General features: G+C 45.2%; 1 protein-coding gene across 1 annotated transcript; it reads right to left on the bottom strand.

The window, feature by feature from the left end:
* Window positions 1-12457: 12457 nt before the first annotated feature.
* On the bottom strand, window positions 12458-13799 carry LOC111012813 (uncharacterized). The gene is made up of 2 exons (XM_022287083.1): window positions 13361-13799; window positions 12458-13266 (listed from the first exon to the last, which is right to left on the bottom strand). The coding sequence occupies exons 1-2, from the start codon at window positions 13797-13799 to the stop codon at window positions 12458-12460; spliced, it is 1248 nt and encodes a 415-aa protein (XP_022142775.1).
* Between the last annotated feature and the right edge of the window lie 14151 nt (window positions 13800-27950).

Raw genomic sequence — 27950 nt, 5'->3', positions numbered from 1 at the left:
ATTTCTAGTATATTTATATGAATAAGGAATACCTCATTCCAAATTATTTTGTCTTTAGTTTTTTATTTTTAAAAATTATGTTAATTTCCTTACAATTTCTTTGGTATGTTTTCAATGATATTCCTTGAAGTCCTAGCCATCCAAACTATCTTTTGGGACACTTTTTTCATTTGGTTATTATTAATAAATGTCTCAATTTCCATTATTTCTCCTCGATTCCATCTCTTTAATTTAGTTTTTTCTTTTTCCCAACGACTAATTGTTCTGAACGAGGGATATGATCAGAGGGAACAACAGTGGGGCATGATAGAGCTGGTTTCAAGGTGGGGTGGTCTGTGGTAGAGGATTAAGGAGAGAGAGGCCCAGCTATATGTTGAGTTTCTATATCTTTTTTTTGTTTGCGGTAGAATGTTTTATATTTTTGTATTAATTTTTTTATTACCTTCTTGTATTAATTGTTCACAAAATATACTTTACTTCTTCATATTATTTGTTCACATTATTTATTCACCGTATTTTATATAAAAAAAATTATTTGTTCATCGTATTTGTTCCTCATATTCACCGTATTTATTCTTTTGTTTACCGTATTTGTTCTTTGGTATTCCTCTGTTCATTGTTCATCTATTTGCTCTTCTATTCACCATTCATCTATTTGTTCTAACATGTATCTTAATATTTCTATTTCTAATTACATTTTGTTTATTAATGTTTTAGTTGTCTTCTTATGATTTTCAAAAATGCTTTTCTCATTTAAATTTTGTTTTAGATTTTAATCTAATAATATTTTTCATTAGATTTGTTGGTATAATTCTCCTAAAAATTAAAAATTGGTTGGGAAAATATTTGAATTAAAAAAATATAGGTAGAATTCTAAGAATATTTGAATTATCGTATAAAAATGGTAGGTATGATTCTCCAGTAAAAAAGGGAAACAAATTAAAATCATTTTAGGAGAGGATAATTTCATACCCAAAAAATTAGTATAGGTCATCCTATTTTTACCTAGGTCATTATTCAAAACTAAAATTCTCTGACCATCTTGTGAAATTGCTACTACAAATGACTATACAAGTTACCCGTGTACATACATACATGAACTGAAATTATGTAACAAGAAAAGGCCCATTTGAGCCCACGACTTCAATATCTTAGCATTCTATCATGTAATCTTTTTGGGTCGAGGGATTGTTTTAGGGATCAGTACATTCATGGGCTATTTAAAGATCCTAATTACATAAAAAGATGAAATGTATAGAATTTACACATTTGTCATGTATCAACCCTATTTAAGAGGGTACCCATCATATAAATTACTTAAATAGTCTCTTGTATTTACAAATTAATTTTAAATTCATTTTAATATGCAAAATTAATTAATTGGAAGGTTATAATTGAGATCCCATAATTTTAGGTTAATGATACTTTCCAAAACAAATTAAAACACCAAAATATTAAAAACAAAACTCTAAATTCCCCAAAATTGAAATCATAACCTCCCAAAATATCTCCAAATCCCGTCCAAAAATCTCCCAAATTCGAAATCTAAGAATTTTTTTCGCTTCATCCATGCGACGTTTAAAACTTCAGTTTTGGAGGACACTTTCTATATTACTATATGATATATGCGTTTATATCTTGTATACAACTATAAGATATATACACATATAAGATATATACACATATACAATATATACCTATATATACGAATATAATCGGGAATACTAAGGATATGAGACATTTAGAACTTCAATTTTCTATACACATAAACAAAATATATCCCCATATATACCAATCTTAACGGAAGACTAATAATTACAAATGGTATGGAAGACCATTTCTACAGAACTATAAGATATATGTATACACATATAAGATATATTCACATATACAATATATACCTATATATACAAATATAATCAGGAATACTAATACTATGAGACGTTTAGAACTTCCATTTTCTGTACACATACATAAAATATATCCCCATATATACCTATCAATGGTAAAAACAGGACAGGAGACGAGGAACGCGCTGAACGGCGTCGGAAAGTTTATTCGGCGATAGAAATTGAAGGAATAAATACCTCGTTGATGGAAGCACGCTGCACTACATCGGAAACGTGGAACGAGGTTGACGGAAAGTCTATTCGGCGACAGAAAGAAGAATGAAAAAATCGATCGTTGATAGAAGCTCTGAAGAAGTACACAGACGGTATGCACTTCAATGTTGTCGACGTTTATGAAGGTATGCACGAAAAAAAGGAAGATGCCGGGAAAAAAAATCAAGGTTGGAGAAGGAAGCACACAAATTTGGAAGTTCTTAATTGGTGAGAGAATAAAATCGGAGAGATTTGAGAAATTTAGGTTGAATAATTGAACGGGGTCCACAATAATTAAATGAATATAATAACAAATTAAGGATTCAAATCTTTTAAATTTTAAAATTATACTAAAATAAAAAGCAATAAATAAGGGTATAAACGGTATTAGAATAAAATCCTACATGAAAAAATCTAAAAATGTAAATTTATAAAATTAAAGACATTTATGAAATTAAGAATTAAAAATAGCCCTCCCAAGATATTATCTCATTGTTAAAAACTTATTTTCACAAAATGTATAAAGTTTTTCAATTTTATACTTAGATTTCTACTGTAGATTTTTTTATAATATCGATTTCAACCTTATTTATTGGATTTATATTTATTATTGTTAAATTTTTTTGTTGTTAAAAAATTTAAATCCCTAAATTGTAGACAAAATCCTTTAATTATTGTGGGCCTTAGTACCAATTTTTTCCTTAATCCTTTAATTCACTCATTCATATATTAATGAGATTAGTACATGAATAGTCCATATTAATTACAAAAAGATTATCATGATTTTAATTTCTAAATTAATTAATATGTAGATTTACCCCGATTTCAAAATTCAAAATAATTGAAAAATATACCCACGATTTAATGATATTATGAACTATAACATCAAAAGTTTTCAGCAGCAACAAAAAGCAACATAACTGGATTGTATCTTGCAATTTGATATTTAATAATAGATATAAAATATATCCGGATATAATCTTTAACTATTGAAGTCTCAATCTCATATAAATTAGTGTAGATATATATTATATCTACATGTAACCATTAATCTATTCTATCAATTTAGACACCTTAGCACATGCTTCATTATTATGAATGACTCTTATTAACATTAACTTAGCAAATGCAATCCAATACAATTACAAGATAAACCTATATGATAAATATAAAATATTTTCGACTATTGAGTTCCTATAACTATCAAAATGGTACTTAGTTGTAGATATATATTATATCCGCATGTTCGGGATAAGGGGACAGCTCGAACGATCGACGAGCGGTCGGCGACAAAGAAGAAGTTACAGTCTGCTATGGGCTTTCGGTCAGCAACTAAAGATGCATATCGACGACCAAACCTTGTGATAAACAGACGGAAACAATGGACGGGCAGTCGAAGACGAAGGAGAAGCTAGAACGGTGTGCTCTAACGATGAAGAAGAAGCTCGAACGGAAGGAAACAATGGTGGAAGGAACGATTTGTGGAAGGAAACTGGGAGGAGGTTTTCAAAAATTTGTAATAATGGAGGATTTTGTGGATTTGGGTAGTATTTTGAGGATTTGATAATTTTTATTTTTGGAAAGAATAATTAGGCAAAAATTAATGTAACGTTACAAATAACCAATTTTGGATTCCAAAAAATAATTAATATTTAGGTGTAGGTACAAAAGGATATAATGGTAAATTTTTTGTAGTACCATCTTAAATTGAGTTGTTTCATGATAAAAGTGTAAATTTTGCCCTATTTTTTCATTTAAATTAGTGTTGAAATTTGGGCATTTTTAAACATTCTCGCCAGTTACATGGCCCAAGTTATTACCTTGTTTATTTCTTGTGTGTGTTGCTAGGAATTTACCTAGAAAGTTCTAGGAACTTTCCTTACTTGGGTTTGGATTCTTTTTTGTAATGTTCGGTGGTTACCTTTGCTACTGATGGGAAAAAAGCCCTCAAATTAAAAGAACGCACGACAATAAAGAAAACAAATTTCCAAATCGAGGAAAAGCCATGAGCCACAAAGAAAATTATACTATATGAAAAATTATTACAATCATACAAATTTCTCACACCGACTCCAATTATGCAGAACACCCTCTCAAAGCAAATACCCTTCAATTAACTATAGTTATTTTTATAGCACTTGGAGCACACCTTTTTCTTGTAGCTTTCCAATGTGGGACAATTTGCTCTTCTAATATGTAAAATAAACTATCAAGTATTCAAACCAGAAAAATGAAGAAGATGGAGTAAGAAACACCATAGAGGTTTATAATGGTTTCACCAAGTTGGTGTACATCCACTCTTCAATCAATATCTCACGCTTTAATTAGGAAATTGTGTAAAAATTACACCCTCCTCAAAAGAAGAATATTCTCTACTCACTGACCAAAGAACAAGAACAGAGCAACAGAAAAGCTTGTGTAAAATTTCTCTCACCTCACTTTAACCTCCCATTTCGTCGTCAGCACCACATACATAAAACAAACTCATGCACTAAACGTAAATATAGTAAACGAGCTGAGGTAAAATGGGGGTGTAGTAAGAATTGGCTGGGGTAAAACTTTTAGCAAAATAAAAGGATGTAAACATTTGCGGATGTGTCAGTTTTATCACAAATCACCCTCTTGACACAAAGCAAATTTTAATTGGTGAGAAAAAGCCTAAGACACTAATCAGAATCACGAACCATCAATGTTTTCAGCCAATGCCTACTTTTAGTAGGCTACACAGGTAATTCAACCTAACTCCTGAGACCACCTTCGTGAACATATCTACTGAGTTATTAGAAGAATGAATCTTTTCAAGCTTCACTTTCTTCAATGTTATACTGCCTCTCACAAAGTGAAATTTAACATCTATATGTTTTGTTCAATCATGAAACATATGATTCTTTGACAAAGCAATTGCACTCTAACTGTCACGGGATATACATGGTTGGATAATAATCCCAAGCATATCAAATTAATTCAGATAACCATATTGCCTCCACAGAATCTACAATAACAATATATTCAGACACGATAGTTGACAATGCTACAACCGACTGAAGGTTATACTTTCCACTTATAGTATTCCCAAATAATGTAGACACAACCTGAAGTTGACCTTCTTTTATCAAAGATTTACAGCAAAATCAACATCTACAAAACTTTTTAAAATTTCTGGACTATCCTTAGTTTTTGAATATATCAAACCATGCTCTTGATTGAATTTTATATATATATCAAAACCTATTTAACAGCCTCCCAATGAGGTTTACTAGCCATACTCATGAAGCAAATAACAACACTTACTACATATGCAATATCAAGACGAGTACACAAATCATTCCGTACATTAAGCTCCCTATTGCGTTCGAATACGGGATATGAAGCATACCTTGTATCTCAGTTTCAATTTTTGGGGACTACTTTCTTGATAACTTAAAATGCTGAGCAAGAGGAATTTTAACACCTTTTGCTCCACCCATGTTGAAGTGTTTCACTGCTTTATCAAGATAATCTGGCTAGTTTGAAAATAAAAAATTGCTAGCATGATTTCTTCAAATTTCCATCCTGAGAATCTTATCAGCATAACCAAGATCTTTCATTTCAAATTCCTGACTAAGCAAAAGTTTTAAACTAGAAATTTGAAAAGACTATTGAGAAACTATGAGGATATCATCTACATGAAGTAAGAGATATATATATATAGATACATTGTTGGATATTGTTTTTATGTAAACACAACTATCAAAATCACTTTTACGAAAATTGCTTCTTATCATAAAGCTATCAAAATTCTTATTCCACTATCGAGACAATTGTTTTAAACCATACATAGAGCTTTTAAGATAATAAACTTGATGCTCATTACCTGGTATTATATAACCTAGGGTTGACTCATATAAATCTTTTCTTCCAAGTCTCCATGAAGAAAAGGAGTGGTAACGTCCATCTATTCCAATTCAAGATTAAACTGGTTAACTAAAGCAAGAAGAACTCAATTTGATGAATGTCTTACCGCTGGATAAAATATCTCATTATAATCAACACATCATATTGTTGTGTGTAACCTTTAACCACAAGCTTAGCTTTATATTTAGATTTCTCTCGGTTAATAGTAGGTTTAATCTTGAAAACCAACAACAATCAACCAATTTTTGATCCACAGGTTTATCAACCAATACCCAAGTTTCATTCTTGTATAGTGAAGACATCTCTTTATCCACAGCTTCCAATCATAAATTTTTTTCCTCACTATTAACAGCCTCTTCATAAGAATTGGGCTCTACATGAGTCAAATTTTCTTCACAATTTAAAGCATACATGGCAATATTAGCTTTATATCTCAAAGGAGGTTGAATTACTTGTTTTCCTCTATCTCTGGTTAACTGATAATCAGCAACTGAACCACTTTGATGGTCATCTTGTTGCTTTTGAGTAATATCAGTTTCTGTATGTTTAGTATCAATCACAATAGGATCATAAGAAGGAAAAATTTCAACATACTCAGTAGTTTGACCATCACATCCTGAAGTTCCTGCATCACCTGAAATTTCAGAAGTTCTTAAAGTTAAAGTACCTAAAGTTCCTTCAAAAGTTTCAGCTCCAGCAAAAGATTTTTCACTCAATTCTTTCCTCTAATGTGCTTGTTGTTCAGTCAAAATTTAAAAAGAAGAATAGTAAAAATCCTCCCCTCTTTTGAAATCCTGACAGGATTGATATTTCCAAGGCATTTCATCTTCACGGAAAGTAACATTTCGATTCATGATACACTTTCTTTCACCGGTTATAGCAACTATAACTTATACCCTTTTATACTCGAAGGGTAGCATAAGAACATACATCGTTTGACTCTTGGAGCTAGCTTATCCTGCTTGACATGAATGAATGTTGAACAACCAAACACACGCAAGTAATCCAGCTTAGGAGGTTTACCTGTCCATACTTCCTAAGGAGTCTTCATCTGTAGTGCCGAAGACGGGGTTCTGTTAATAACATAAACAGCAGTATTTACAGCCTTCCCCAAAAAACCTTTGATAAGTTCGCATTAGACAACATACACCTTACCCGCTCGAGAATAGTTCTATTAAACCTTTCAGCTAAATTGTTTTGCTGAGGTGTATAAGCCATTATCAAATGTCTCTTAATTCTAGATTCAATGCACATACGATTAAAATTTTCATTTAAGAACTCTAATCCGTTGTCAGTTCGGATTACTTTAATTTTCCTCCGATTTTCCAAGAGCTTTTTCCAATCTTGGAACACCTTAAAAACATCACTTTTTTATTTTAACAGGTGAACCCACACCTTGCATGAATAGTCATCAACCATGGTCAAAAAATATTTTGCACCTCCGTGTGAAGCAACCCGAGCTGGCCTCCATAACTCATTCTTGTAGAACATATAACTCATTCTTGAGAACTCCTTTTAATTTCAGTAGCGAACGTTTATAAACTTTCAAAACACCAGCCTTTGAGTTGTAACAATGACCGACCTTATCCAAAGTGTCAAAGGAGATGAGATTTCTCTTGAGTTGAGGTATATACCTCACTAACATAAGAAGTTTTGCAGTACCTCATAGATCCTGTTCCCTTGATATTTCACTTCTGATCATTTCCCATCAGAATGCTTCCCCCTTCATATTCACCGAAGTCTTGGAAATAATCTTTATGAGGACTCATGTGAAAGGAACATCTGGAATCCAAGATCCACTCCTTTCCACAATGATGATCTGAAACTGCTAGAACCTCAACGAAATCATAACCATCATGTATGTTAGCTGAACTACCTTCTTCTTTCTTCTCTGCGTTACCTTGCTTCATAGTAGCATTAAACGCATAACAATGTGTCATTCTTTGTGACAAAAATAGCATTTCTTAACCTTTCCTCTTGATTTCAATCTAGATTTTCCACTGTGTTTACCTTGACTCGTATTTTTATGTTTTGTTCTTCCACGAGCCAAAAGAACTTCTGCATCTTTCTTTTCTGATTTAATTTTCAAGTCTTTAGATCTTAGTGCCTCAAGAAATAAGTCTAAAGTTAATGAATCCCTACCATATTTAATCGCTGACTTAATTTCCTTGTAGCTCTCAGCTAATGAATTTAGCAATATCACTATTTGGTTTTCATCTGACATTTTCTCCCCTGTACTTAGAAGTTCAAGGCAAATTTCGTTAAATTCGTCAGTTATCATCCAAGCTCTTAGAACTATCCATCCTAAAGCCAAATAACCACTTCTTAAGATAAATTTTATTGGGCGGTGACTTACTAATGAACAACTTTTCTAACTTAGACCATAGTTTTGCATCAGTATCCTTTTCATCAACTTGGCGAAGAACATTATCCCCTAAATTTAGGATAATCAAACTAAAGGCTATTTAATCCATTTCATGTCTCTTAGCTTCAACTTGCAATGTTTTCCCACAGACGGCGCCAAATGTTTATGCAAGAATTTGTACAACGTCAATCTAGCTCGAACCCGGTCCTTGCTCGGACTCGAAATGCTAAGGGAGGACCTGTACAAGAGGGCAAAATCTCCGACGCTCAAGTCAGTAAGCAGCTCGGACTCAATATTAAGTTCGAGGAGAAATTCGATGCCTGATGGTGAAATGAGGCCCTCTATTTATAGGCTTAGGTTCTTACAGGGGTTACGACAGGCGGTTACCTTGGTCGGATTAGAGGTCGGACGTGTCGGGTTCGAGCAGATCGAATTCGAACACACTCCCGGAAATGTTGGGTTAATTCCTTAATAGGAAGTGGTAAGTCTTTAATCTCGGAAGGATCTGAGATGGAGATCTGTAAGCTTATTCCTTTAATTCTTCTGTCAGCGGCGAATTCTCGTCCTCCACGTGGTGAAAGGATATTTCATCCCCAAACATTGGCCCCTTCTCTGTCAGGCTCGATCTCGATCTGGTAGAGAAGTTTTATTATTCTTGGGGGAAATCGTTCCACGTGGTGACTCCCGAAGCCGACACGATTAATATTACCATTGGGAAAATCTCGAAAGTGGAACCGACGTTCGGCGCGCACTTGAGTACCTCTGACATTCGGACTTCTTCCGATCTGGGTCGTCCGATTTTGGACACGTACGTGTGCGGTTGGGATTAAATCTTGGGATACTATAAATACTCCTAAATCTTCATCTCCACTTTTTACGCTTTCTGAAATCTTGGAGTCTGACCTCATCAGATCGGAGTCTTTAGGTCAGTCTCGTTCCTTCACTTTTGTTAAGTTTTCTCTCTCTTTTATTTTTGAAGTCATGTCGACGTCTTCTAGTTTTTCAAGCTCAAGTAATAGTAGTTCGTCTAGTGGCACAATGTGGAATCAAGACCCTTCGCCTAAGAAGGCCGATTCTGTAGAAGAGTTTGCGAGTAGGTTAGACTCCGAACTAGAAGAGGAAATAGATAACTTTAGGTTCTCAGAAGATGATGGAGACGATAGTGATACTTCAACATCGGGGCAAGGTTTAGAATTCCCTTCCCAGATGCCTGAGAACTACCTCAGCCCCCTTCGTAGGAGATATAGTATACCTGATGATATCATACTTAGGCTTCCCAAGGAAGGGGAGCGAGCTGACAATCCTTTGGAGGGGTGTGTAATCTTGTACTTGAAGATGTTCGAATATGGCTTTCGCCTACCCGTTCATCCTCTAGTGCAGGAGTTCTTAGCTCGAACTGGGTTGGCTCCTGCTCAGGTGGCCCCCAACGGATGGGGAGTCATTTTAGTCTAGCCGTTTTGTTTTGGCTAAGGTGTAGGGAGGTAAACGACCTAGACCTCCTCGGAGTCGACCAACTTTTAGCCTGCTTTGAGGTTAAGCGAATATCTAGAAAGCCAGGGAGGTATTATTTGTGCGCTAGGAAAAGTGCATGAGGCATTCTGAAGGGTCCGACCTCTATAAAGAAATGGGTTGGAAAGTGGTTCTTCGCCTCCGGTGCATGGCTGGCCAGGAACGAGTTCGACCTGCCTTTCTTCGACGTCCCTCGTAGGTTTTTGAAATAGGTAAGGAGTAGAGTCTTTACTTGCTTTTAGTTGTTTCCTTCCTTTGTTTAACTCATAACTTTGATGTTTTCAATTGCTATAAGGTCAATTCCTCAACTTTCCGAGCCGACCTTCAACACCTTTAAATTTTTCAAAGGTAAGTTCAAGAGCGGCAGGCAGATCATCACACTCATAACAGACAAGCTTTTCCTCGCCTTGGGATTGCTTGACTACAATCCCTTTCTCTCCCCACCTGAAGCTCAGAGACCGAACTCAGAACTAGGTTGGTGTACTTTTGGTGTTGTTTTATACTTTGTCACACCTTCGCTTTTCTTCTGTACTTATCCCTGGTATGTTTTCTTTGCAGCCATGGTTTATGGCTTTTCCCAAGATGTTAGGCGCAAGCGCCCATACGCAGGGCAGGCTTCCAAGAGTAAGGAGGCACCAAGCCTCACTGTCGTTGACCCTCCCACCGAGGTCGAGGTGGTTGAGGTCGGACACGAAGCAGCTTCAACGTAGGAGGCGACTGCGGCTGGAGCCTCTCAGGATCAAGAGATCCTTGAGGTCTCTCCCTTTAGGGAGATTCGGAGGAAGACTTCCCCCAAGAAGTCCAGAAAGAAGAAACGCAAGGCTCACCACTTCAAGGAAGAGGTGAGGGAGGTGCACGATGAGCAGCGGGTAAGTCCCTTCGATGACCTGGTGGATGATCCCGAAGCCAGGATAGGCGGCACCTCGGATATCGACATGAGGTTCAAGGTGGAACCTTCGAGCGTCGGGGTGAGGGAGAACGCGATGCGGATATCAAGTGCCTGCCTCGACCGCTGCTGAAGGAGGGCGTCCAAGTTTGTCAGCGCCCCAGTGTCAGCCATTCAACGAATGTTGGACTACTCGGTCAAGGTAAGATCTGATGTTACTTTGTCTTTGCATAACCTTCCTAAGGCTAACCCTTGCTTGTTTTTTTGGTTCCTTTTTCAGACTCACGCTGTCATCTGTCAGGCTGCTCTCATAATGAAGGCCAAGCTGGAGGGGCACGACCTTTTCACTGTGAAGGAGTGGGAGGCCTCCTCGGCTGCCTTGGAGGCTACTGCTGCCTTGGAGTGAGAGCTCAAAGAGGCTCGTACGGAAGCTCAAGCGTGGAGATCCACCTCTGAGGCTGACAAGGCTGAACTCAAAAGTACCCAAGCAGAAGCTGCTCGGCACCTAAAGAATCTGAGGGGCGCGCACGCTGTGGCCAAGTGCCTTGAGAAGGAGAAGTTCGTGCTGATGAAGCAGAACGACGACCTTGAGCGCCTCCGAGACGACCTAGAAGGCAAGATAAAGGCTTGCGACATCGAGATGGCAGACTTGAAGGCCAAGCTCGAGCTCGAAAAGTCCAAGTTCAGCAATGAGGTTCTTTTGGAGAAGGCATTTCGCAAGCATTCTGACTTCCATGGCTTTGCCAAGGACTTCAACGATGCTGGTTTTAGATTCATAATGAAAAGAATCCAGGAAGTGGCCCCCGAGCTTGATCTCGCGTCTATCAAGCTCCGATATGCGGAGAAGTGGGCTTCGGGTCCCAATTGGACCCCTAGCCCTCAAGACTTTATGGAGCAGTACGTGAAAGAGCCTGAGTAAGCTCGGCGATGATGTGGATCCGTCTTCGCAAGAAGTTAATGGAGCTCTCCTTTCGACTGCTGGTGTGAACTCCTCCCAAGAGGCTGGGATGTTAGACTCTCAGGAGGTTGACATCCTTGGGTCCCAAGGCGAGCTCGGATAGCACCTCGGAAGCAGCTAAGGCTTCTTCATCTCCTTTAAGTTTTGTTGTTTTTGACGTTACCTTCTCATCTCTTGTACTTGGCCACGAGGTCTATACACCTCCGCCAAAACTTCATTTATTAATATAATGTCACATTTTGACCTATCTCTTGAGTCTGTTATTCCGCATTCTGAATTCGCATGTTCTACTCTGCCTCGCACTTCGTACCCGCAAGTCTTTAAAGGCTCTAAATTTTCTAAGTCGTAATTCACGTCTCACATCAAACTCATAAGTTCTAAAGGTTCAAATTTTCTAAGTCTTAATTCACATATCACCTCGAACTTGTAAGTTCTAAAGGTTCGAATTTTCTAAGTCTTAATTCACATCTCACCTCGAACTCGTAAGTTCTAAAGGTTCGAATTTTCTAAGTCTTAATGCACGTTTGGGCCCCATTTAATTTCACATTGAACTCACGCCCTTAGGAGACATGAAATTAAATAACACAGAGTCTAATACTGGTACCATTCCTTGAAAATTTTACAAGTCCAACCTATTTTCGAACCATTTTGACATTTCAAGGGTAATATCTCTTCAAATGCTCTACGTTCCATGGATGCAAGAGTAACTTTCCTTCGAGGTCGGCAAGTATATACGTCCCAGGTCAAACTATGCCCTTGACTTCAAACGATCCCTCCCAGCTTGGTTCCAACGTATTGACATGCTTCTGTACTTTACGAAGGACCAAGTGTCCGACCTGAAAACTCCGAGGTCGAACTACTGAGTTGTAGTGCCTTGTTATTCGATTTTGGTACTCTGTCAAACGCAGTTGGGCTACTTCCCTCTTTTCGTCAAGGAGGTCGAGGTTGAGGAGCAACTCTTCCTCGTTCCTAACATGCTCGTAGTAGTCTATCCTCTCAGTTGGCATTCCAATTTCTACGGGCACCATGGCCTCGGAGCCAAAGGCCATGGTGAAAGGAGTTTCGCCCGTCCGAGGCGTAGTTCGGTAGGACCAGAGTACTTCAGGTAGCTCCTCGATCCACCGTCCTTTCCTTGCGTCCAGCCGTAGCTTAAGGCCGCGCTTAATGATTTTTTTAAACGCCTCTACTTCCCAGTTGGCTTTAGGGTGAGCTAGGGACGAGCAAAGGTGGCTAATCCCAAGCTTGTGACAAAAATCTTTGAATTTGGCGTTGTCAAACTGCTTGCCATTGTCCGTCACAATAGCATTGGGTATGCCGAAACGGCAGACCACGTTTGTCCAAATAAAGGTCGTGACTCTAGCCTCAGTGATTGTCGAGAGTGCTTCAGCCTCAGCCCACTTGGTGAAGTAACCCACGGCTACAATGACATACTTAGTCTGCCCCTTGCCCAATAGGAAGGGTCTAATAAGGTCAACTCCCCATTGTGCAAAGGGCCATGGTGCTGAAATCGGAGTCAGCAGCTCGAGAGGTTGATAGATGAATTCACAAAGTGCTGGCAATTATCACACGCTTTCACGAATTCTTTCGAGTCTTGATCCACTGTAGGCCAGTAGTAACCTTCACGAGTGACCTTCGTCGATAACGACCTGGCTCTCGAGTGATTGCCACAGACCCCTTCATGCACTTCCCTGAGGACATAATTCTCATCTTCTTTTGAATGCACTTAGGGAGGTGTAAGGAGAATCCGCGTCGGTACATTGTTTCATCTCGGAGGAAGTACCGAGCTGCTTTCCTTGTCATCTTTTTGGCTTCCCTCGGGTCTACTAGGATATTGCCTTCTAGGAAGTTCCTGATCGAATCCATCCATGACGGAGGCTGGGAGTCAACTTCCATCATTTCCGGTTCCAAAATGGAAGGCTTGTCCAAGATTTCCACCGGAACAGATATCATCAAGTCGGTCTCGTAGGCTGATGCCAATTTGGCCAAGGCATCGGCATTGGAGTTTTGTGACCTCGGAATCTGGCTGATTTCGTATGCTTGAAAATGGACGAGGTGCGACCTGACCTTCCCCAGGTATTTCTCCATCCGAGGGTCTTTTGTTTGATACTCTTCTTTGATCTAATTCACTATCAGCTGTGAATCACTAAAAATCTACAAGTAGCTGGGTCAATTCCTCTTGCCATGCGCAGTCCGACCAACAGGGCTTCAAACTCGGCCTCATTGTTTGAGGTACGGAAGTTGAAGCGAACGGCGTACTCAAAATGCATGCATCCAGGGCGAGGAGAAGTACACATGCACTACATCCTTTCTCATTTGAGAACTCGTCCACGTACATCGCCCCATGGCTGGTTGGACGCGGATGTTTGAGCCGATAGGGGAGTGAGTTCCGCTATGAAGTCTACGACGACCTGCCCCTTCACAACCGTTCGGGGCTCGAACTGAATATCATACTCACTCAGCTCCACAGCCCATTTCATCAATCTGCCAGACGTTTCTAGCTTATGAAAGACTTGCTTCAAAGGCAAGTTTGTGAGCACAGTCACAGTGTGGGCTTGGAAGTACGACCTCAGCCTTCGTACCGAGGTGACCAAGGCGAGGGCCAGTTTCTCCATTTGGGATACCTCGTCTCGGCCTCAGTCATGGCCTTACTTGTGTGGTAAACAGGAATTTGCCGCACTCCGTCTTGCTTAATTAGGGCCGAACTAACTGCGTTGTCGGACACGGCCAAATATAAATGTAGTTTGTCCCCTGGCATAGGCTTCAAGAGCAATGGTGCCGAATAGAGGTAGCTTTTGAGTTATTCAAAGGCTGTTTCACATTCGGCTATCCACTCAAAAGGTCCCTTCTTTCTTAGGGTTTTGAAGAAAAGGATGCATTTATCCGTGGACCTGGAGACAAACCTATTGAAGGCAGCGATTCTCCCGTTAAGGCACTGTAGCTGCTTGAGGGTCCTTGGGGCTTGCATCTCGAGCACCGCCCTTATCTTCTCTGGGTTAGCCTCTATGCCACGATTATTCACCATGAACCCCAGGAACTTGCCAGATGAGACTCCAAAGGCGCACTTGGCAGAATTTAACTTCATCTGGTACTTTCGGAGGACCACGAAAGTTTCAGTCAAGTCGGCCAGGTACGACCTAGACTGCTTGCTCTTGACAAGCATGTCGTCCACGTAGACTTCCATATTGCGTCTGATCTGGTTGGCGAACATCTTGTTCACCATCCTCTGATAAGTTGCTCCAGCGTTATTTAGATCGAAGGGCATAACCTTATAGCAGTATAGGCCTTGATCGGTTATGAAAGAGGTGTGGACTTGGTCTGGCTTGTGCATCTTTATCTGGTTGTATCTGGAGTAGGCATCCATGAAGGTGAGCAGCTTGTGCCCGGTTGTAGCATCTACGAGCTAGTCGATCCTCGGTAGTGAGAAACAATCTTTTAGGCAAACCTTGTTAAGATTGGTGAAATCGACGCACATCCTCCCCTTCCCGTTAGATTTTTTAACCAAGACAACTTAGAGAGCCACTCGGGATACAAAATTTCTTTAATGTATTCAGCTTTTAGAAGTTTGTTTACTTCGTCAACAATTACATCACTCCTCTTTCTATTTACATGTCTTCTTTTCTGCTTGACAGGTCGGAATGATGGGTCAATGTTGAGGCGATGAACCATAATCTTCGGATCTATACCCGGCATGTCCTCGTGAGACCACGCAAACACGTCGGAGTTCACCCTGAGGAAGGAGATGAGCTCTTCTCTGTCCACAACCCCTAGCTTGGTGCCTATGCTCACTTGCTTCTTCGGGCTAAGCAAAGGGACAAGCTTTAACTCCTCCATAGGTGCGGCCACTTCTCGCTGGCTAGTCTTGGGCAGCTCATCCTCGGAAGCTTGAATTGCTGAACTTAAAAGATTTGTCAGTTCTTCCAGGGCGCAAACTGCTGATCCTTTGAGTGTAGAGGTGTAGCACTCGCGGGATTTGTTCTGCTCCCCTCGGATCATGCCGACCCCATTGATTGTAGAGTATTTCATGACTTGGTGCAGAGTCGATGGGACGGCACGAAGTGAGTGAATTATAGGTCGTCCGAAGATGGCATTGTAGGCCGACCTTTCATCTATCACGAGGAACTCGACCATCTAGGTGACTTGAGTGTCACCTTGACCGACTGTAATGGAAAAATCAATGCATCCTTCTTGGGTGACAGATTCTCCTATGAATCCAACTAAAGGTGTTACACTTTTCTTCAACTGTGCTCTGGTCCATCCTAACGCTAAATAAGTAGTGAGAGATAAGATGAGAGGCACCTCCATCGACCAACACCCTTCTGAACTGCACATGGTCGATCAGTGGTGAGATCACCAAGGCGTCATTGTGGGGCAAATGCACTCCCTCAAGATCGGAGTCGGAGAAGGAGATAGGGCATGTTGACTTCTGCTTCTGAATAATGCAGACTTCACGCCGAGCTTCCCTGGCTAGCTCCTTCCTTTTATTTCCGGAGTGGCCCCCACTCGGGTCTCCGAAGATGGTATTAATGATCGCAGGTCGGTCATCCCTTCTAGGTGGCGTCCTTGAACACTTCCTTTCTTCCTTTTTTTACCGAGCTCGAGCCCGGCTTACCGACATATTTTTTAAAGTAGCCATCTTGAATCAAGTCTTCAGTCTGGCGCTTCAACTCCCAGCAGTTTGAGGTATCATAGCCGTGGTCCTAGTGGAAACGGCAATACCTGTCCTTGCTACGTTTCTCAGGGTCTCCTCTAAGCATCTCAGGTCGCTTGAGGAGCTTTTCCAATCCATTCTCCTTGATGTTGGTGAGGATCTTGGAGATCGGAATGGTGGTTGGGGTGTACCTTTCATAAGGCCCCCTTCGAATGGAGTATGAGTTGGATCTCCTGTAATCAGACCGGCCCTAGGAGGGTTGGGAAGACGACCCTTTGTCCTTGGACTTAGAATCAGACCTCCTTTTATCTTGGCCGCCTGCCTTTCTCTGGTCGGACCTCCTGTCTGTCCGACCTAGCTTGGTTCTGAGTAGCTCCTACCCATCTATGACTTTCTTGGCCTTTTGCAAGGCCTCAACAAAGGTTGACGGTGCTTCTTACCCAGTTTAACCGTCAGAGTCTCGTCGGCCAGGCCGGTAAGGAAGTAACACATTGCTGAGTCGTCAGAGCAATGCGCGACTTTAAGCTGCTCGTCCTGGAAGAGGGTAACATATTCTCTCAAAGTCTCGCCTTCTTTCTATCGAATGGTGGCGAGGTGAGTGGCAATTTTCCTGTCATAATACCGAGAAAAGAATTGGCTAATGAACTCCTTCCTCAGCTGATTGTAGGTCGAGATCGACCTGGCCGATAGCCTTCTATACCAAAACGAAGCACTCCCCATGAGAGCGATTGGAAAGACTCGGCACTTGATGGCATCAAACGCCGCTTAGAAATCCATAAAACCTTCAAAGACCTCCACATAGTCTTTCGGGTCCTTAAACCTGTCTTAGGGCTTCATGGCAGGCGTTTTAAACTTCGGAGAGATCGGCACCTCTAGGATGTCCGAGGTGTGTTTATGCAAGGATATGCACAACAGTGTGTTCCAGATTGCAGCTCAAACTCGGCCTCCGGACCGATCTGAATCCTTGGGCGGACCTGCACAAAAAGGTGAGCACTCCGACGATCAAGTCAGTATAGGTCGGATTCCCAGTTTAGTTCGAGGCCAGAAATCATCGTACCTGATCGTGGAGTGAAGTCCTCTACTTATGGGTGGTAGTCCCGCTAATCTCGCAACAGTTACACCCGGTAATCTCGGGATCGTCGATTACACCCGGTAATCTCGGGACCGACGATTATGCCCGATAATCACGCCGCTGACAGTAGTTCGCATCGGCCCCCACCGAGCTTCCCGGTAGGTCGGACCTCGGCCAGGTTCACCTCGGCCCTCATACTTAGTATCTGTCAACGCTAGTAGTGGTGATCTCGGCCGTCCGAGCTGGGCATGACTCATGAGTCATCTTGGAGCACCAATAGGGGTCCTCCACGTGTCCAGGGTATTCTCTTCCGCAAACATTGGCCCCCTCTCTGTCTGGTCCGATCTCGACCTGGCAGAGAAGTTCATTCGATTCGCTTTGGACGCATGGCGACTTCCTATTCGTGGGAAAATATAACCGTCGCGGAAGATTTATCGTCGGAATATTCAAATATTCCCGACGCTTCGGATCTTAGGGAGGATCCTAGCCGCTCGTTGATTACACGTGTACGGTGGGGAAATTCTTCCGACGGGCTATAAATGCCCCCAATCCTTCAGGTCATACCTTACGTTCCCTGAATTCTTGGAGTTCGACCTGAAGGCAGTTCGAACCCTTGGTAGGTCGGTCTCTTCCCTCACTTTATCTTTCGAACGTAGTTGCCATGTCGTCCTTTTTTAGCAACAACTTAGGATCCGATGAGGACTTAGCTCGTAGGTTAGAGTCCGAGCTCGAGGAGATAGAAAACTTTAGACTCTTCGATGACGAGGAGGATAGTGACGCCTCCACCTCAGGTCAGGGTTTGGAATACCCTTCTAGGATACCTGAACACTACCTCGGATCCCTTCGTAGGGGGTTCGCTATCCCTGAGAACATCCTCCTCAAGCTTCCGGAGGAGGCGGAGAGAGCTGACAATCCTCCAGAGGGATGGGTCACTCTCTACTTCAAAATGTTCGAGTACGGCCTCAGACTTCCCGTTCACCCTTTTGTCCAAGAATTTCTCTTCCGGACTGGGTTGGCTCCGGCTCAAGTGGCCCCCAATGGGTGGGGTGTCATTTTCGATTTGGCCATCCTTTTTTGGCTACGAGCTCGGGACAGTGAGGAGGCCGAGCTGTTGGACGTAGACCAGCTCCTCGAGTGCTTCGAAGCGAAAAGGATAGCTAAGAAGCCTGGTCGGTTCTATATGTGCGCAAGGAAAGGCGCAGGCGGTATAGTTAAGGGGCCGACCTCCATCAAGGGATGGGTGAGGAAGTGGTTCTACGCTTCTGGGGAATGGCTCGCAAAGGACGAGTCAGGTCGTTCCTTCTTTGACGTCCCCACTAGGTTTGGGAACCTAGGTACGGAGTAGTTCTTGGTTTTTGTAATTTTCTTTTCTGTCATTCAGGTCTAACTCGGATTTTGTCTTCGTGCAGTTTCAATCCGACCAGTCCCCAAGCTTACGCAAGCCTCCTTCGACACTCTGAAATATTACAAGGAGCGCTTTCCGAGGGGTAGGAAGGTCGGAACCCTGGTGACCGACGAGCTGCTACTTGAGTCCGGGCTGCTAGATTACAACCCTGCAGTTCGTCTCATCGAATCCTCAAGGCCGAACTCCGAACTTGGTATGCCGAGCTTGCCTCCCCCCTTTTTCCTCTAGCCTTGTGTTGACCCCTGTTTTTATTTTGCAGCCATGGTTTGCGGATTTGCAAGCAGTGTGAAGCGCAAGTTCAAAGGCCGAGCCCATGCTCTTGAGGCCGCCCAGAGTTCGAAACCTACCACCCCTGCCGTGGCAGGGCCTGCCTCGGAAGATCCAGCCCCAGTGATCGAACTGGAGTCTTCTGGGGGTCCCTCGAGGGAGAAGCGCCCCAGGGATCAGACCGAGGCGGTGGACGCCCTGCCTTTGGGCGAGGAGGTGAGGGAGGAAGTCCCTCTGAAGCGAAGGAGGAAGAAAAAGAAGACGATCTCCCCCTTGGAGGTCGAAGCTTGCGGGGTCTTGCCTGCGACTTTCGCAGATCGGGTGGACGATCCTGAGGCCAGGATGGGCGGGACGTCCGACGTGACGGCACGGTTCAGAGTTCAGCCGTCAAGTGCCGGGGTGAGGGACCAGGTGTCCCGCATCTCGGCTGCAAGTTTGGACCGCTGCCTAAGGAGGGCGTCCAAATTTGTGAGCGACCCAGGGTCCGTTCTGCAGAGGACCATCGACTACGCCGCTGAGGTAAAACTGGTGTCCATTTTGGCTCAATTTACCTAACAGGTAGCTCGGTCTAACTTTCTTCTTTGTACCTTTTCTCAGGCGTTTGTTGCTTCCATTCAATCGGCTCTGGCCGTAAAGGCCGAACTGGATGGGAGGGAAGTTCTGGCAGCGAGGGAGAAAGAGGAGTTCTCTGCTGCCTTGAAGGCTGCTTCCTCCACCATGAAGGATGAGCTGCTGAAGGCTCACTCTGAGGTGGAGATTTTGAAGGCCGAGGTGAAGACCCAGGCTGAACTGCTGAAGAAGGAAGAGGACATGTGCAAGGCCCAACTCCGAGCTGCCCACGCTATCACCAGGGGCTTGGAGAAGGAGAAGTTCCAACTCCTGAAGGAGAAGGACGACATACTCCAGGCGCTTGAAGCGAAGGATAAGGAACTGGAGCATGCGACTGCCGAGCTGGAGACGGCGAAGGAGCGTCTCAGCAATGGAGTCCTACTGGAGGAATCGTTTAGGCAGCATCCTGACTTCGATGGATTTGCCAAGGACTTCTCTGACGTGGGCTTCAAGTTCCTCATGAAGGGCATTGCTTCCGACATACCTGACTTCGATCTCAGCGGTCTGAAAAAGAGGTATGCCGAGAAGTGGGCGTCTGGGCCTGGCGGCACCCCTGGCCCCCAAGCGTTGGTGGATCAGTATGTCAGAGATCTGGACTCTGACTACTCTGATCTCAAAGAGGACCAGGTCGGCACCACACAGGAGGGCGCTCCTCAGGCGGACTCTTAGGCGATCATCCTTCATGAGGCTTTTCTCTGTCTCTCTTCTCTTCCTTTTTTGTTTGTAAGTGTCAGGGCAGAGCTGCAAGGTCTATAAGCCTTGGCTCTGCTCTTCATTCAATAAAGAGACTCCCATTTGTTTCTACTTTGTTGTTGGCAACCTCTTTTCTTTGCTTTTTCTTTGAACTGCAGCTAATGTCACCTCGCACCTCTTACTTTTGAAGTCGCGCCTTTAATTAAAATAATTTGAAAGTTTGAATTTGAATCTCTGTCTAGCATTCAATGCCTTGCACCAACTCTGGATTTTTAACATCGCCCCCTTAACTTAAAAACGTTAAAAGGCTAAAATCCTAAGTCCGTAGCTATTCTTCACATCGCTCCTCGTACCCCCAAGTTCGGAGGCTTGAACATTTTGAACTTTTCACATCGTCCCTTTACCTTGAAGGTAGGTGTCTCACATCGTCCGTTTACCTTGAAGGTAGGTTTGAATTTTAAGTTCACGAGCGGTTTTGGCATCGCACCTCGTACCCTTAGGTTTTGGAGGATTGAATTTGAACCGACCGCTGGAATGCAACCGCGTGGGAGTCCGTGGCCCCCATTTAATTTCTGGTCGAACTCAGAATCATGAAATTAAATCATCACATTTATTCCGATCATAATTCTTTTGAAACAGTGTTTACAGATCCATTGAAAACCCTTCCGGCGTTTCAAGGATAATAACGCTTCAGGTGCTCCGCGTTCCACGGGTGCGCGAGGACGTCTCCTTGCAGATCGGCCAATACGTACGTCCCAGGTCGGACTATGCCCTTGACCTCAAACGGGCCTTCCCAGGCCGGATCAAGGGCACCCACATGTGTTTGGACCCTCCTTAAGACCAGATGTCCGACCTGAAAGGCCCGAGGTCGAACGCGGGCATTGTAATGTCTGGCCATTCTGCCCTGATATTCCGCCAGGCGTAGCTGGGCCATTGCTCTTCTTTCTTCCAACAAGTCGAGGTTGAGGAGCAGCTCTTCCTCATTTGCCGTAGGCTCGTAATGCTCTACTCTGTCAGATGGCATGCCGATCTCAACCGGGACTACAGCTTCGGAGCCGAAGGCCAGGGAGAACGGGGTCTCACCCGTCGATTCTCTTTGGGTGGTCCGGTACGACCATAGAACCTCTGGTAGCTCCTCGGCCCACCTGCCTTTCTTGGAGTCCAATCTAAGTTTGATGCCACGCTTGATGATCTTGTTGACTGCCTCCACCAGCCCATTTGCTTGCGGATGTGCGGGGGACGAGCTAAGGTGACTTATGCCAAGCTTGCTGCAAAAGTCTTTGAACTTTCCGTTGTCAAACTGCTTCCCATTGTCTGTCACAATGGCCTGCGGTATACCAAAGCGACATATGATATTTGTTCATACGAATGACGTGACTCTGGATTCCGTTATGTGGGAGAGCGCCTCGGCCTCGGCCCACTTGGTGAAGTAATCCACAACAACCACAGCGAACTTGGTCTGGCCCTTGCCCAAAGGGAAAGGACCAATGATATCTACCCCCCACTGCGAAAATGGCCACGGGGCCGAGATGGGGGTGAGCAGCTCGGGGGGTTGGTGGATTATGGTTCCGTAGCATTGGCAATTGTCGCAAGTTCTAACGAACTTCTTGGCGTCCTGGCTGAGGGTCGGCCAATAGTATCCTTGTCGGATCACTTTGGCTGACAGCGACCGGGCGCCTGAGTGATTGCCGCACACTCCTTCGTGGATCTCTCTGAGGACGTACAGGCCCTCTTCAGGGGTTAGGCATCTCAATAGAGGCAGGGAAAAGCCGCGTCGGTACAACGCTCCACCTCGGACCACGAACCGAGCTGCTCACCTTGCCAACTTTCTGCGCTCCTTGGGGTCTTGTGGTGAGTTGCCCCTAATGAAGTCCGCAATCGGGTCCATCCATGAGGATTCTGGAGCGCCGATCTCCATCAGATCTGGCTCTGAGATCGAGGGATTATTTAAGATCTCGACGGGGACCGACCTGGCCAGGTCGGTCTCGTACGCCGATGCTAACTTGGACAAGGCGTCAGCATTAGAATTTTCTGCTCGCGGAACCCGGCTTACTTCGTGAGTTCGAAACTGGGCGAGGTACTATCTGACCTTGCCCAAATACTTCTCCATTCGGGAGTCTTTGGCTTGGTACTCTTCCTTGATCTGGCTCACAACCAGCTGGGAGTCACTGAAGACCTTAACACAAGAGGCCCCCAATGCTCTAGTGATTCGCAGGCCGGCAATGAATGCTTCATACTCAGCCTCGTTGTTAGAAGTCCGGAAGCCGAACCGCAAGGCGTACTCAAATCGCTCGCCTCCTGGTCCGAGCAAGAGGACCCCGGCTCCGCACCCCTTCTCATTGGAGGATCCGTCGATATAGACTATCCACGGTAGGTCGGACTCGCTCAGCTCGGAAGGTGGTGTGAGCTCGGCTATGAAATCTGCCGCTGCTTGCCCTTTCAACGCAGTTCTGGGTTCGAACTAGATGTCGTACTCACTTAGCTCCATTGCCCACTTCATTAGGCGTCCAGAAGCTTCTGGCTTATGGAAGATGCTTTTTAGGGGCAAGTTAGTGAGCACCACCACCGTATGGGCTTGGAAGTATGGTCTAAGCCGTCGGGCCGAGGTGACTAAAGCGAGAGCCAACTTCTCCATCTGAGGGTATCTTGTCTCGGCTTCGGTCATAGCCTTGCTTGTGTAGTAGACCGGGTTTTGCGCTCTTCCTCTTGCCTGATTAGGGCCGAGCTGACGGCACTGTCAGACACTGCTAAGTACAATTGGAGCTTGTCCCCCGGCATGGGCTTGGCGAGCAAAGGTGCCGAACAGAGGTAGCTCTTCAATTGTTGAAATGCTTGTTCGCACTCCGCTGTCCATTCAAACGGCCCTTTCTTTCGTAGGACTTTGAAGAAAGGAAGGCACTTATCTGTCGACCTTGAAACAAACCGGTTCAGGGCCGCAATCCTGCCATTGAGGCACTGAAGCTGCTTCAGCGTTTTAGGTGCCTCCATCTCGATCACGGCTTTAATCTTGTCGGGGTTGGCCTCGATTCCCCTGTTGTTCACCATGAAGCCAAGGAATTTTCCCGAAGAGACTCCAAAGGCACATTTAGCCGGGTTGAGCTTCATTTGATATGCCCTCAAGACCTCGAAGGCTTCGGTCAGATCGGAGAGATGCGACTTAGACTGCTTGCTCTTGACAAGCATGTCGTCCACATACACTTCCATATTCCGGCCGATCTGCTTGGCGAACATTTTGTTCACCATTCTCTGGTAGGTCGCTCCTGCGTTCTTTAACCCGAAGGGCATGACCTTGTAACAGTACAGACCTTGGTCTGTTATGAAAGCGGTATGACCTTGATCTGGGACATGCATCTTGATTTGGTTGTACCCAGAGTAGGCGTCCATGAAGGTGAGCAGTTCGTGCCCGGCTGTGGCGTCCACGAGCTGATCAATCCTCGGCAGAGGGAAGCAATGTTTCGGGCATGCCTTATTTAAGTTCGTAAAATCTACGCACATTCTCCACTTTCCGTTAGATTTTTTAACTAATACAACATTGGAGAGCCACTCGGGATACGAAATTTCTCTTATGTATTCAGCTTTCAAAAGTTTGCTAACTTCCTCAACAATTACATCACTCCTCTTCTTGTTTGTAGGTCTTCTCTTTTGTTTCACAGGTCGGAATGATGGATCTATGCTGAGGCGATGCGTCATAATTCGCGGGTCAATGCCAGGCATGTCCTCATGGGACCACGCAAAGACATCCGAGTTGGATCTGAGAAAGTGGATTAGCTCCTCTCTGTCGGTGGCCCCCAGCTTGGTTCCTATGCTTACCTGCTTCTCAGGACTAAGCAGAGGAACAAGCTCGAGCTCCTCAGTGGGTGCGGCAAACTCCTTCCTCGGCAGGTCGGCCTCGAACTCGAGCGTCCCATCCCTACCGACGAGAGTTTCGAGGGCGCAGACCGATGAGCCTTTGAGTGCGGAGGCATAACACTCCCTCGAAGCGGTCTGTTCTCCTTGGACCGTGCCCACGCCATTGGGGGTGGGATACTTCAAAACTTGATGAAGCGTTGAGGGAATGGCCCGAAATGAGTGGATGATAGGTCTCCCAAAGATGGCGTTATAGGCCGATCTACCGTTAATTACCACGAACTCGGCCATTTGAGTGACCCGAGTTTGGTCCTGCCCCAGCGTGACTGGCAAGTCGATGCAACCCTCTGGGATGACCGATTCTCCAGAGAACCCAACCAGCGGTGTCGGGCTTTTCTTCAATTGCGACCTCGTCCATCCTAGGGCGAGGTAGGTTGGTAAGGACAGGATGTTAGCGGCGGCGCCCCCGTCTACCAGCACACTCCTGACCACCACATGATCAATCAAGGGAGCGATCACAAGTGCATCATTGTGGGGCAGGTGGACCTCCTCCAAGTCTGCACCGTCGAAGGTGATTGGGCAGGTCGGCCCCTGCTCCCTGATGATGCACACCTCGCGCCTGGCTGCACGAGCTAACTCCTTTCTTTTATGTCCGGACTGACCCCCGCTTGGCCCTCCGAAAATGGTATTGATGACCGCAGGTCGGTCAGTGCGCCGGGGCGGCGTCCTTGAGCGCTTTCGCTCTTCCTTTTTCTCTGCTGAGCTGGTCCTGGGCTTTCCCACAAATTTCTTGAAGTAGCCATCTTGAATTAGATCCTCAATTTGGCGCTTCAACTCCCAGCAGTCCGACGTGTTGTGGCCGTGCTCCCGATGGAAGCGGCAATACTTGTCCTTGCTGCGCCTCTCCGGGGCTCCCCGAAGCTTCTCAGGACGCTTGAGTAGTTTTTCCATTCCAGACTCCTCGATGTTCGTTAGGATCTCGGAAATTGGAATCGTGGTCGGGGTGAAGCGCTCGTAAGGTCGGCTCCTGGTAGGTCCGCTCTCCGCCCTTCGATACTCAGCTCGGCCGCTGGAAAAGGATCCCTTGTCCTTGGACTTGGGATCTGCCCTTTCTACATCTTTTCCACTTCTGCCCCGGCCGATCTTTCGTTCCGGTCGGCCGGTTTTGGTTCGGAGGAGCTCCTGTCCATCGATGACTTTCTTTGCCTTCTGAAGCACCTCGGCGAAGGTGGCTGGGGCCTCCTCTCCAAGTTTCACCGTGAGGGCTTCGTCGGCTAGACCGGTGAGGAAATAGCACATGGCCGAGTCATCAGAACAGTGCGCGACCTTCAACTGCTCCTCCTGGAATCTGGTGACATATTCCCGCAGCGTCTCACCCTCCTTCTGTCTGATGGTGGCGAGATGGGTCGTTGTCTTTTTGTCATAGTGCCGAGAAGAGAACTGGGCGAGGAATTCCTTTCTCAGCTGAGAGTAGGTCGAGATCGACCTGGCTGGCAGTCTCCGATACCACAATCGCGCGCTGCCAGTAAGCGCGATCTGAAAGGCGCGACATTTGATTGCGTCTGATGCCGCTTGGAAGTCCATGAGGCCTTCAAAGACCTCAACATAGTCCTTGGGGTCCTTCGTCCCATCATAAGGCTTCACGGTAGGAGCTTTGAACTTCGGAGGGATCGGTGCTTCCAAAACGTCCGAGGTGAAGGGCGATTCTCCCAAGTCGCCATCGTTTAGTGAATCTTCTTTCTGCTCACATTTGGCCTTTAAGGCCTCCACCTGAGCATCGAGCTTGCCCCTCAGCTGGTCGAACTCCTCCCTTGTGATCACCCCTGCGGGATTGTGAGAGGATTCAGCCTGCTGGTTGGAGCTCCTGTGTGAGCGGGATGGTGACTGCCCTTTTCGGAGAGACGAGCCTCTCTTTCTGTTGAGATGCTCACGGAGGTCTCCCCTCTGGCGAGTATACCCCTCGCTCTCGTTGTCTTCGGGACGTTCCTCCTCGGCTGGGCCGAGGTGGGAACCCCTTTGCTCGCGTACGTCCACGCGCGTCACTCGATTTTCAGATCGGGACCCTACGCCTGCAGCTAGTATCATTTCGTTATACATTTCCTCCATGGACCGCATTTGTGTGCGCATTGCCTCCATCTCTCTCTGGAGTGCATCAAAGTTCTCACTTGTTGGAGCCGGGGCTGGACCCCGGGCGCCCTTCTTAGAGGTCCCACCTCGGCCACGGGTGGCCTTGGACGTCCTCGGGTGCGCAGGCGGTAGGACAGGCGCGGTGATCCGTGCCGACCTGCGGAGGGGTTCTGTTGCGAGGCCGTCGTGACCTTGCCCCTCTACTGCTACTGCTCCGACCTCCCTCTGGTGGGCATCGCTGGCAGCTAGGGTCATCCGATCCGCCGTAATGGTTTAAAAAGATTGGAATGACTTAGATTGTCAGTTTCCCACAGACGGCGCCAAATGTTTATGCAAGGATATGCACAACAGTGTGTTCCAGATTGCAGCTCAAACTCGGCCTCCGGACCGATCTGAATCCTTGGGCGGACCTGCACAAAAAGGTGAGCACTCCGACGATCAAGTCAGTATAGGTCGGATTCCCAGTTTAGTTCGAGGCCAGAAATCATCGTACCTGATCGTGGAGTGAAGTCCTCTACTTATGGGTGGTAGTCCCGCTAATCTCGCAACGGTTACACCCGGTAATCTCGGGATCGTCGATTACACCCGGTAATCTCGGGACCGACGATTATGCCCGATAATCACGCCGCTGACAGTAGTTCGCATCGGCCCCCACCGAGCTTCCCGGTAGGTCGGACCTCGGCCAGGTTCACCTCGGCCCTCATACTTAGCATCTGTCAACGCTAGTAGTGGTGATCTCGGCCGTCCGAACTGGGCATGACTCATGAGTCATCTTGGAGCACCAATAGGGGTCCTCCACGTGTCCAGGGTATTCTCTTCCCCAAACAAGGTGAATGGTGATTCACCCATCTCACCATCATCAAAGGGACTTCCCTTCTTCTCGCACTTCGCCTTGAGTGCCTCAACCTATTCGTCGAATCTGTACTTCATCAGGTCGAACTCTTCCCTCGTAATCACTGCCTCCGATGTTAATGGCTTATAGTTCGACTGGGCCTTGAGGTCGGAGTTTGAGTATTTGTGAGAACAGAATGGAGAGACCCCTGGGCCCCGCAAGGCATTCCTTTTTTTATCGACGGGGTGCTTCCGAAGGTCGTGATCCCTCAAACTGTAGTCGATCCCTCTGTTGGTGCTCATAGTCATCGGGGTGGATGGGGGGATCTTGGTCATCTCCATCTTCTGGCAGGTCGTCTGTCCTGCCTGGGGCCTTAGAACGGGACCCCGTCCGGTTTGCCCTTATCATCTCATTGTATGTCTCTTCCATGGTGCGCACTCGGTTGCGCATGTCATCTAACTCCCGTTGGAAGGTAGCAAGAACCTCAGGATCTGCAGTTGTCGAGGCCATTTGAGAAATCTTTTTTGAAGTCTCACTTCGACCTCGATTGGTCTTATTGGGACTCGGGTGTGTTGGGGGCAGGACGGTGTTTACGTTGCGGGCGGACCTCCCAGGTGGGTCTACCTCTTGTCCTGCCCTAGCCTGGTCCTTAGTTAGTTTGGCATCAACAAGTTCAAACATCAACGATAAATTTGGAAATTTTTTATTTCATGGCCATATAAACAGTCGAAAAAATT

This window comes from Momordica charantia (genome assembly GCF_013281855.1).
Source record: "Momordica charantia cultivar OHB3-1 chromosome 10 unlocalized genomic scaffold, Mcharantia_2.0 BLBB01000010.1, whole genome shotgun sequence".
Lineage (NCBI taxonomy): Eukaryota > Viridiplantae > Streptophyta > Magnoliopsida > Cucurbitales > Cucurbitaceae > Momordica > Momordica charantia.
Note: the sequence above shows the minus strand (reverse complement) of the source record. Positions and strands in the feature narration are given on the sequence as shown.